Source organism: Pleurodeles waltl, chromosome 5 (genome assembly GCF_031143425.1).
Source record: "Pleurodeles waltl isolate 20211129_DDA chromosome 5, aPleWal1.hap1.20221129, whole genome shotgun sequence".
In the NCBI taxonomy this organism is placed as follows: Eukaryota; Metazoa; Chordata; class Amphibia; order Caudata; family Salamandridae; genus Pleurodeles; species Pleurodeles waltl.
The window spans coordinates 1,343,920,920-1,343,933,393 of NC_090444.1; the positions used below are offsets into that span (position 1 = coordinate 1,343,920,920).

At 43.0% G+C, this 12,474-nt stretch overlaps 1 protein-coding gene across 11 annotated transcripts in view; it reads left to right on the top strand.

Moving 5' to 3' along the window:
• SNAP91 (synaptosome associated protein 91) overlaps positions 1–12,474 on the top strand; it is a 639,351-nt gene that overhangs the window by 404,741 nt on the left and 222,136 nt on the right. For all 11 annotated transcript variants that reach the window (XM_069235597.1, XM_069235603.1, XM_069235599.1 and 8 more), the window contains one exon: positions 6,140–6,240. In XM_069235597.1, the coding sequence (XP_069091698.1) occupies positions 6,140–6,240 (101 nt within the window). The remainder of the gene's footprint in view (positions 1–6,139; positions 6,241–12,474) is intronic.

Consider the following 12,474-nt stretch of genomic DNA (forward strand, 5'->3'; position numbering starts at 1 on the left):
AAACGTGTGTGTATCTATGTGTATAGATGTGTGTATATATTGCAGTTGCAGATACACATGCTGTGCATAAATCCTGCCATCTGGTGTTGGGCTCTGAGTGTTACAAGTTGTTTTTCTTCGAAGAAGTGTTTCGAGTCAAGGGATCGAGTGACTCCTCCTCTTCGGCTCCATTGCGCATGGGCATCGACTCCATCTTAGATGGTTTCCTTTCCGCCATCGGGTTCTGACAGGTTTCTTTTCGCTCCGGTAGTTTGAGTCGGAAAAGAGCTACAAACTTTCTAATTCGTCGGTATTGTTTCAATTGCGTACCATCTGTCATCAACACTTCGATACCAGCAGATCCAGCTCCTTACTTGCCCTTCGGGGCACCTGCGCACGACTTGGGCCTAGTTGGGCTGACCAAAACCTCGTCAAAGCCTCATGGACTGCACCCCGTTTCGTTTCTGCCCTCAGTGCCACGCCAAGTTCCCTTATACAGACCAACATCTTGTCTGTAACCTGTGTCTTTCTCCAGACCACCAAGAGGATACTTGCGAGGCCTGCAGACCATTCCACTCGAAGAAGACTCTACAAGACCGAAGAGCGTGAAGCTTGGAAATGGCGTTGAGAAGCACCGAACGCCTCGACATGGAAGAAGAGGAGATTATGCGCACCGCAGTCTCCATTCGGGGGTCCAACTCCGAGCAAGAGACCGATAATGACAGACCAATCATGGCAGGACAGCACGTGAGTACGCCTGCCCCTGTCCCATCCAAGCCTAAACACAAGGCCTCAGGGACGCCACTGTCAGAAGGCCATGGCTCCACCCGTAAAAAGATTTCCGGTGACCAAGCAACAACTTTGGCACCGAAAAAGGCCACGCCACCGAAGCCTTCGGACTCGAGCCGAAGCACAGGCTCCGAAATAGGCAAACACCGACCCATCGAGTCAAAGCCTCGAAAATCCCTCTCGGAGCTGAGGCCAACATCTACTCCAGGCCTGTCGATCCCGAAGAAACCGGCTTCTGAGCCAAAAAGACCCATATACACAGAGGAGCATGGACTTTCCAAACAACTTAAAGAAAGTCATAGATTTGCTGAGGAACTTATGCAAATGGAGGATTTTGCTGAAAGGCAGGCCAGGATTCAAATTCATAAAGACACTGGCAAGATCCTAACTGCACCTCTTCTAAAAAACAAAGAGGAAGCTGGCCTTTCAAGGACAATTGGACAATGATCAGCCACCAGCTAAAGTGCCAAAAACCCCCAAAAAATCTCCACCTCCACAGTTCTCACCTCATCAGTATCCTCCTCATTCTCCTCACCTGACTGTCTCTCCACCTACTACCCCCACTGCACACTCTCCAGTACACTCTGCAGATTCGCACCAAGATAATGTCAACCCATGGGACCTTTACGATGATCCCATTACTGATAACAGTCCAGACTGCTATCCGTCAAATCCTTCCCTCCCCCCAGAGGAGCGCACCTCATACACTCAGGTTCTAGCTAGGGCGAGATGAGATATCATCCAGCGTCTCCCCAAGGATCAACAAAATAGAGCCCAGCAGGTAGTCGAGAAAGGGCAGGCTATTACAAATAATCAAATTAGGTCAGCTCTAGACTCTGCACACACAGCGGCAATAACAATCAATACTGCGGTCACCATTAGAAGACACGCATGGCTTTGGTCATCTCCGTTTAAACCAGAAATCCAGCAGGCTGTCCTTAACATGCCATTTAAAGAAAAACAGCTTTTTGGCACTCAGGTTGATACAGCCATTGAAAAAATGAAAAAGGACTCTAACACTGCTAAAGCCATGGGTGCTCTTTATTCAACACAGTACAGAGACTTACTTTGAAAGCCTCAATACAGGGGAGATTTTAGAGCCCAAACATCTGAGGCATCTACCTCACAATCAAAACTGTCCTATCAGCCTCAGTACCAAAGAGGGGGGTTTCGAGGAACTTACAAGGGCCAATTCCCCAGAGGTAGGGGAAAATATCAGCCATCAAAGCAAACCTCACACACAAAGCAGTGACTTGCTCCACATCTTCCCTCACCACACTTCCCCTGTGGGAGGAAGACTGCAAAAGTTCCACTCACACTGGTTACCCATCACAACAGACAATTGGGTCTTATCCATTATCCACCATGGTTACTGCATAGAATTCGCGCAAATTCCTCCAGATATACCTCCAAAACCACACAAACTCTCCTCCCAACACATTTCAATGTTGCAAACAGAGGTACAGTCACTACTACTCAAACAAGCCATAGAGCTTGTACCACATCATCAAATAGGAACAGGGGTTTACTCCCTGTATTTCCTCATTCCCCAAAAAGAGGGAACTTTGAGACCAATACTAGATCTCAGAACCCTCAATCCTTATATCTTATCAGAACACTTTCACATGATAACACTACAGGATGTAGTCCCACTGTTACAACAACAAGATTTTATGGCAACATTGGATCTCAAAGATGCATATTTTCACATACCCATCCATCCAGCGCACAGAAAATATCTCAGTTTTGTAATACAAGGAAAACATTACCAGTTCAAAGTGTTGCCTTTCGGGATAACAACAGCTCTCAGAGTATTTACAAAATGCCTTGCCGTAGTCGCAGCCTACATAAGAAGGCAACACATCCATGTCTTCCCATATCTCAACGACTGGCTAATAAAATCCAACAGCCAGACAGTGTCAACACCATACACGTTATGTAATACAGACCCTACACACGCTAGGGTTCTCAATAAACTACCAAAAATCTCACTCACAACCAGCGCAAGTTCAACAGTATTTAGGAGCCACATTAAATACCCAAACAGCACTTGCAAGCCCAAGCCCACAAAGGGTACAATCATTCCACAATATATTACCACAAATACAGCCAAACCAACAGTACACAGTCAAGTTTGTCATGAAACTGTTGGGCATGATGGCATCATGCATCGCCATTGTCCAGAATGCAAGACTAAACATGCAGCCCTTACAACAGTGCCTTGCAAAACAATGATCACAGGCACATGGTCAACTTCAAGATCTAGTGTTGATAGACCGCCAAACACACATCTCGCTTCAGTGGTGGAATTCCACAAATTTAAACAAAGGGCGGCCATTTCAAGACCCTGTACATCAAGCCACACTTACAACAGATGCATCAATGATTGGATGGGGAGCACACCTCAACAATCACAACATTCAGGGACAATGGGACAATAAATCCAAACAACTTCACATAAACCACTTAGAATTGCTAGCAGTATTTCTAGCACTCAAAGCCTTTCAACCTTTTCTCGTTCACAAACACATTCTTTCAAAAACATACAACATGACTACAATGTACTACCTAAACAAACAAGGAGGGACCCACTCATCACAACTATGCCTTCTAGCACAAAAGATTTGGCATTGGGCAATACACAACATTCACCCTGTAGCACAATACATTCCAGGGATACACAATCAATTAGCAAATGTTCTCAGCCAGGATCATCAACAAACACACAAGTGGGAAATTCACCCCACGTACTTCACAAATACTGTCACCAATGGGGCAAACCAGACATAGATCTATTCGTCAGCAGCGAAAACGCAAAATGCCAAAACTTCGCATCCAGATTCTCACACCCTCTATCCAAGGGCAATGCTCTATGGATCAACTGGTCAGGGACATTTGCCTAAGGTTTTGCCCCCTCTCCAGCTCATTCCATTTTTGGTCAACAAACTGCGTCAAACAAACTCAAACTCATACTTATAGCACCAACGTGGGCATGTCAACCATGGTACACAACATTGTTAGACCGATCACTAGTACCACACATCAAGCTGCCAAACATACCAGATCTGTTGACACAAAACAAACAACTAATCAGGCATCCAAATCCAGCAATACTCAATCTAGCAATTTGGCTCCTGAAGTCTTAGAGTTTGGATATCTACATCTTCCACCAGAATGTATGGAAGTAATTAAACAAGCAAGAAAACCCACTACCAGGCAGTGCTATGCAAATAAATGGAAAAGGTTTGTCTTTTACTGTCAATCCAAACAATTTACACCTCTTTCCGCATCAATGAAAGATATTGTAGGTTACTTGCTTCATCTGCAAAAAGCAAATTTAGCTTTTTCATCCATTAAAATACATCTCACAGCTATTTCAGCATATTTACAAAGTATACCACACACATCTCTATTTAGAGTCCCTGTTATCAAAGCCTTCATGGAAGGGCTAAAACGTATCATACCACCAAGAACACCTCCAGTGCCTTCATGGAATCTCAATATTGTACTCACACGGCTCACGGGTCCACCATTCGAACCCATGCATTCATGTCAGATTCAATATCTAACGTGGAAAGTAGCAGTCCTCGTTGCAATCACTTCATTACGAAGTTAGTGAAATACAAGCATTCACTATTGAACAACCCTTTATACAAATGCACAAACATAAAGTAATACTTCGCACAAACCCAAAATTCCTACCTAAAGTCATCTCACCGTTTCATATCAATCAAACAGTGGAACTTCCGGTCTTCTTCCCACAGCCAGACTCAGTAGCAGAAAGAGCGCTGCATACATTAGACATTAAAAGAGCTTTAATGTATTACATTGACAGAACAAAATCATTTAGGAAAACTAAACAGTTATTTGTGGCATTCCAAAAACCACATACTAGAAATCCAATCACAAAAGAAGGACTAACTATATGGATAGTAAAAGCCTAAAAGCCAAAAGATAGCTATTAGTAACACCAAAAGCACATTCCACAAGAAGAAAAGGTGCAACAATGGCCTTTTTAGGAAATATACCAATGACCGAGATTTGTAAAGCAGCCACTTGGTCAACACCCCATACATTTACCAAGAATTACTGTGTAGATGTGTTAGCAGCAGAACAAGCCACAGTAGTACAAGCTGTACTAAGAACACTATTTCATACAACTTCAACTCCTACAGGCTGACCACTGCTTATTGGAGGAAAACTGCTTTGTATTCTATGCACAGCATGTGTATCTGCAGCTACACATGCGATCGAACTGAAAATGTCACTTACCCAGTGTACATCTGTTCGTGGCTTGTAACGCTGCAGATTCACATGCACCCACCCGCCTCCCCGGGAGCATGCAGCCGTTTAAGTTACAACAAACATTTGTACATATGTATACATATTTTTCACTTCCATTTGCATGGACATCTCTTTCCTTTATACTCTATCACTTACCTCTGCGAGAAAACAATCTAAGATGGAGTCGATGCTCATGCGCAGTGGAGCAGAAGAGGAGTCACTCGATCCCGTGACTCAAACACTTCTTCGAAGAAAAACAACTTGTAACACTCCGAGCCCAACACTAGATGGCAGGACCTATGCACAGCATGTGAATCTGCAGCGGAACATGCCATGAACAGATGTACACTGGGTAACTGACATTTTCCATATATATAATATTTATATAGGCACTAGTAGGCAACTTTTTTTTTTGTACATTGATATTTGAACTCTTCAATTGAATGATTTGACGAACATTTACCTTACTTGATTTGACAGTGTTAATTTATTTGTGTTTTTTTGCGGTCGATGATGAAAAACCATTTTGATATTTGCTGTTTACCAGATTGATTATGTAACTATTGTCTCCATAGATTATCTTTCTTAACAGCTAAGAGTATATACCAGTAAGATAGCTGGTATAATGGCAGTGCAGTTGGTGTAGGACAAAATCTGACTATTCACCTTAAATTGTATTTATGTTGTCAAATAATGGGAATACGTTTGCCCAAATTAACATATGTGATAGTCTGTATTTTAGTAGTTTTATAATATTTTCATAAATCAACATTCAGTACATATTCAGAAGTGGAGTATAATACCACAGACAACTGGGCAAGTGATGGGAAGCAATGAAAAAATATTCAGGTGGTGTTATGGTTGCGTTGTACAAATGAGGAAATGCCAGACCTTAAAATATTATTACAAAAACACAGCCTATTGCCACTTTCCAGAGAAAATAGAGAGAGTAAGGAAAAGCAAGGCTAATACCTTCTAATGTGTTTTTTTTCTGGTACAAAGTTATTTGAAGTCATGAAAACATTCAAAGTGCTTGCAGTAAGTTTATTTTATGATCAAATTTAAAATAAAGTGTTTTTGTGTGCAGTGCCAGTAGACCATCCAATGATCTTCTTGATCTGCAGCCAGATTTTACATCATCTGTACAGTCTGCTCCAGTTTCTTCTGCAGGGACAAGTTCATGGGGAGGTAAAAATTTGAGTAATATGTTGTGTGTTTTAGAGTGAATGATTTAAACATTATTTTATTCAATGTGTTTTTCATTTCGATCAAATGAATCTGTCTTCTCATGTGGTATTTATATCTTCCAGTATATCTAAGGCTAGAATATTTATCAATGCTATTGTGCATGTTATTTCTGCACAAATGCTCGCCTATTTTGTTATCTCGTCACGCGCTAAGCGGCCATTTGCTCTGCCTTTTCATCAGCATTTAAATATAATTGCTCAGTAACGGAGTGGTTTTAGGTGTGGCATGGAGTTGAACTTGTACAGTAATGTAGCAAAATATTTGGATACTCAATAAGTGACACTGAATGTCTTAGTAATTTTAATAATTGATTTTGTGAAATGCCCTTCATGAAAGAGTCATACAAAGAGAGAGAGACCAAGCCTTAATTCGCCTAAGCTTGACAACACACTCCAGCACCTCCTCTGTTGCAGTAGAAGGTCGGGTCGGGGCAGTGCAGTGCACTCATTTTCCCTGTGTCTTTTGCTGGATTTGGTTTATAAGAAGGACTTCTCAGTCCGTGGCAATCTTCAAGCTTTCTCTGGTCAGTTGGAAAAAGTTGGAAAATTGTCAGATAGGGTAAATAGAAAGAGGTGCTGTGTAAAGATGAGGCCTACTAGCTGCACAAGAATTTGGTCATAGAGCATTGTAGCATTCAGTCTGATTAAGTATATAGTAGCAATCAAGATCTTGTGCCCTGGTCACCAAACAGATATGGCACTCTTTGCAAGAGAACTGCTCTCCTTCATGCGATAATTTGAATGAATTTGAATTATTGTTTATTCCACTACTTAAAATGTTTCAATATTAACAGTTATACAACACAGTTTTCTATTAATCTGCCTAAAATATTATTAAAAACCGATTTATCAGATCTTGTCCCATTAGAAAAAAAAACTAGTTTGAGGTATTTCCTCCATGGTTCAGGAAATTCAGAACATAGTACAAAGTAGACAAATGTTTGATTCTCTCCTCATCTAGGTCTCAGAGCTAGTGTTCGTTTCTTGTCTGCTTAACATCATGCACCCTCAGATTGCAATAGTGGAATATTAAGTAATTTAAGCCTAAAAAAATTTTTTTTTTTACCTTTCTGAATTAATGTGGGATTCCAGTAAGATTGTTTTTTCACAGCATATGTGCTTTGCAGATATTTTGTGTTCTTTTAATTAGGTGATTGTTCCAGATGAACCAAGAAATGTTTTATTTGTTTTCTTTATTAATACTTTGCTATATTAATAACTTGCTTTTGTAACACAGACCTAAAGGTGTAGGATATGCAGGACAGATTCTGACAGTGCCTGTGTAGTATTCTGGATGGAGACTATCAGACAAATAATTCCTACATAGTTAAGGTTGTGAGACATTCACTAACTTTTCATAGAATGGTGGTGCATACAACTTAGAACGATATGTAGCGTTCCAAAACCTAAATGAATGAGACTGTTTACATGGGTAAATGGTTGTAGATCCTCTTGAAAATCCGACAGTAATCAAAGACAATGGAAATGTGGTATGGCTAAACTCAAAAAGCAACCTGAACAACAATACCTAGAGGGAATTTGCTCTAGGTATTGTTGTCTCCCCATGTAGTAAACTGGGCTGTTCCAAAGATCCACTCTCGGGAAGTGTTGTAGATGTTCATTACAAGACCTGTCAAAGCGCAAATATGTAAAAATGGCTGCAGTCCCCCAGCAGGATGTTTTTGGGGACAGGCACTGTTGTAAATGGCAGACCCTCCCTTAAGTTATCAAGAACCTTCATTATGGTTCAATGGGGAGTTACCATGCATAGGAGAGCTCGTTAGAATGGGTCTATCAACACTTCCGGGATCCACATAGGCAGCGTTAATGGAATAAACACCACACTCAAGCATACAAATATTTTAATGCACATCAAATATGAGGTATTGCTGAAACTAGTGAATGTATATAGACAACCCAGACCGTATGTATAACAGGTGGAAAGGACCAAGATTGGGGCTCTAGTAGTCAGGCGTAGACCTCCTATACAGGCTACAAATCCAAAGCAGTAACAGGCAAAGTGCCCACAAAACGTGACAAAGTACCATTTTGTATTGTTCATGAAACTAATTAGTTAGAGGTTGGCTTTTATCATTCAGTGCCAATAAAACAATAATAGAATATTGATTGCACCTTCCCCAGGGAATAGTACTACTTATTGAAGAGAGTGGTACTTTGTATGAAGCTGGCTCTCTTTATAGTGCAATTAAATGAAGTACACTGTGCAGAGAGTCCAGTGGATACCCAGTTGGTATTGCAAAGACAGAATTAGATATGATTAATGCTCTATTTTGTGGTAGCGTCGGTGAGAGTTTATCAGAGGGTAGTGCTAAGCATTTGTTGTAGTCACAGAGGTAATAAATGAGACACATACTCAATGGATAAACCCAAGACAAATTTAGAAAAATAATTCTTTTTTATATATGTTTTGAACCCAAGAACTTCAAAAATATACATAGCACAATTTTCAGAGTTCTCCCAATGTTATCCTATGGAGGAAAAACAATATTCAGCAAACACATGGTTAACAACGACTTACAAAGCCAATCTCGGGCAGTTAAAGAACGTACTAGGCACTGATCAGAACCACACTAATGGGTCACACTGGGCGTCACTAGGGCAGCCGCATGCAGAGGTGCAGTGTAGGATTGGATGCTCAAAGGTTTCCTATGGGAGTTTCACCCCATGACAAACAGGTAGCAGGCTCTGGCTGGGAAGCCAGTAGGGGACAACAAGCAGGTAGGTAATGGACTTGGGGTGCTCAGGGACGTAGGTGCACATCTGGCCCTCTTCTCCTGTGCCCAGGGGTGAGAGATGCAGGTGGTATCTTTAGGCATTGAGTTTTTATGTCCAGAAGCACTCACCTTCAGGGGGTCCTGTGTGTTGAGGCTACAGGCATCACTGTGGAGTCCAGTAGGGGTGGACCCAGGGTTTACTTAAGCTCTTAGGAGCAAGGTGATGTCATTGGCCCCCGTAACACACCACAGCTGGGGTCAGAGGTCACTGGTGCAATGATTGCTGGAGCTGTCAGATATTCTTTCTCCACAAGCATGTGGGAGAGGGGGCCTGCGTGCAGAGACTGCAGGCGTCTCAGGAGAGTCAAAGATGGGTGAGACCACACTGGACTTGTTCTTTTGGCAGCTGGGGACTGGTGTTGGCACTGTCAGTTGGCTTCACCTCAGGTCGTGGACGTTGGATGCAGTGGTCCCTTCTGGTATTGGGTTTCTGGGGTCCACCAGCTGCAGAGTCTTTTTTTGTTTTGTTTTGTTTTTTGGAGTTTAATGTTGCAGGGCAAGTCCAGTTCCCACGGGAGGCTTGAGTCAAGTTGGCTTCTAGTGCAGGATCCTTCAAGGTCAGCAGGCAGGCTGGAGTGGCTTGTTCCAGGACAGCAGCTTTTTCTTTTCCTCTTCTGTGGGTGCAACTGTGGGTGCAACCCTTCTTTGTCTGGCTCTTCTTAGGCTGTCGAAATCTAAGTTCTAGTGTTCAGGGGTGCCACCTAAATACTCAATTTAGGGGCATTACTTGGGAGTGCCAGGCAGTAGCCAATGGGCTAACCACCTTTAGGCTGACTACACACTTCTTATGACCACTTCCTCTTGGAAGTGGCATAACCCTACCCTTAGTGGCCTAACTCCTTCCAAACAAGGTAGAGTAATTTAAAAAGTAGTTTCCACATCAGCTCGTCCACCTCAGTTGTTCGACTGGTATGAAGTTGGCACGCCTCCTAATTTAACTAACTTCCTATCTTTGCTGCTGCCAAAATTGGGGTCAGGATGGGGGGCTGGTCATCTCCACCATCTGGAGAGACCTGGGTTGCATTACAAAGGCGTAAAGGCCTTTAAAGCTCCCCTCCGTGGGTAAAACGTTTTGGACATACTAGGCTAGTGGACATGGTTTACCAACCTACTTTGTGTTTTTGCCTGGCCAAGATGCCCAGCTAGGGGGATATCGTGGGTCAAAGTGAGGAGAAACTCTCTAAACTGCTGAGGCACTATCACCCTCCTAGTGGTACCAGGTGTGGGGTCTCTGGCCTCAGTGAATAGGAGTCAGTCCTGTGGGAGCCACTGATATCTCCCTTTTCCTGACGAGCAGCTTGCGCTCTCAGGCCTTCAAGAGTGGGACAGGTCCTCTGTCCCTGACGCAGATCCTCCCTAGAGCGTCCCCCTGGTCCTAGGAGCTCTGCCACGTAAGTCCCGAGCTGAGGTTCAATTCATTTGGGGCTGTCAGGTCTTATCCCTGAGAAGAGGGGACCTGTTCTGGTGTCTGGTTGGAAGCTGCCTTCCCAGACTTTTTGTCTTTCCTTTTAGTAGGCTGGACCATCATTCCAGACTCCAACTCCACTTTTTCACCCTCAGCCTTGCTTTGTGATCTTGTTTTTACTCAGATCCGTTGAGGGATACTCAGCATAGCTGCATGTGTTTTTATTTCTACCTCAGCCCAGATCATTTCCTAGCAGACAGTGCACATGTATAGCGGGAGATATCACCATCTTATTCCGGCCAGTAACCCCTTCCCATTCCAAGGATACCATTGCCGAAGGATGTACCTTAGCCTGATTATCAGCATTAAGGACTTTGTACGTCTTACCAGTCAGATACTGTTCAGAGGACACAAGTTGCTCAGTCACAATGGTGACACTGGCACCAGTGTCTCTTGGTGCTTCAACTTGAATCCCATGTATATCAGGCTGTTGTCTGAATCTCTACAGATTCTTGGGCCAGACAGCCATGGCAGCTACATCCATCCCACCCTCTGAGACTAAGGTTGCCTCAGTAGGCTCATTGACATGGCCAGGGCCAACTTGGAATCCCATCTGGAGACTTAACAATGCAATTACTGCAGGTGCACTACAAGCATTATTTTTGTTAGGACAGTTAAGATCTCCAGTTTGGTGTTCATTGGTTTGGCAGGTATGACACCAAGCCTTTCTATGATCCCAGTTATTACTCTTGTACCTGCCTTTGGGCTGGGTAAAGACTTGTGACCCACCCTCCTGTGTAGGTTTTTGGGGGCCTTTAGAAGACTCCTTTTTTTTTTGTTGGTTACCCTATTTTCCTCGTGGGAACTGTTTGGCCTTCTTTTTGTGGTACTCCCCCACCAGTGGACGTTTTGGTCACCCTTGGTTTGACCCAGTGGTCTACCTTCTTGCCCAATTCTTGAGGAGAAAGTGAACCTAGGCCTACCAGGTACTGCTTTAGCTTTTCCTGCACACAATTACTCAACAGATGTTCATTCATCAATACATTGTAAAGCCCCTCATAATCATGCACATTGTTACCTTCTAACTAGCCACCTGTACTGAAAAGACTACAGGGCTGACTGAGTTTTTTAGAGTTTACCTGAAGTTAGTTCTGTACTCTTCAGAAGTAAGCCCAAAGCCCTCAAGTGGGGTGTTCTTCTGAGGTCAGAGGACTGAACATCTGCCGCATTCAGTGTCAAGAGTCTATCCCTGTATTTTCCTGAGAACATTTCCCAAAGGAGAGAGCCCCAGTGTTTGCTAAGCTTTCAGGAAACACTGGCCCTGTCAAAGGCTGTGAAACACTTGGTGATATCATCATCATCATCCTCATATTTGGGAACAATCCCTTTGGGTATTTTAGGGTCAGAGTGCCCTACACTGTCCCTAGTTATAACATTGCTGCCACCCTTCATGGGTGTTAAACCCATTTCTGCTCTTTACCTTTTTTATGGCCAGTATCCTGTCTTCCAGGGCAATTCTTCAAGCCAATCTCTTCTAAATAATCTCATCCTCAGAGAGTTCTTCTCTGGGCTTTGAGCCAGCCTCACTAGAGGGATGTGCTCTAGGCATCTGAGGTTGTGTGGGGTGCAGGATTCTCTCAAGTATGGAGGGTCCAACTTACTTAATCTGCTGTGATTCTTAGGGTCATTGGCCCCATCAGTAGGATGGGTCTGATCATACTGTGCCAACAGGTCCTGGAGCTTTACAGTGGTAAGGTTTGAGCCTGTTTTAATTTTGTACCCTTTGAAGAGGGTTCTTAACTGCTTATGGGAAAGCTGGAAGTAAAGGGTAAATATGAGCTACTTATGCACACCCTCTGAGGTACTCATTATAGTTCTTTAGTTGGGACCTTTTTGAGCTATGCCATAATCCGGACACAAATTTTACAGTCCTAACTAAAGTAAGTCTTTTAAGATTTTTAACTGTTATGCTATC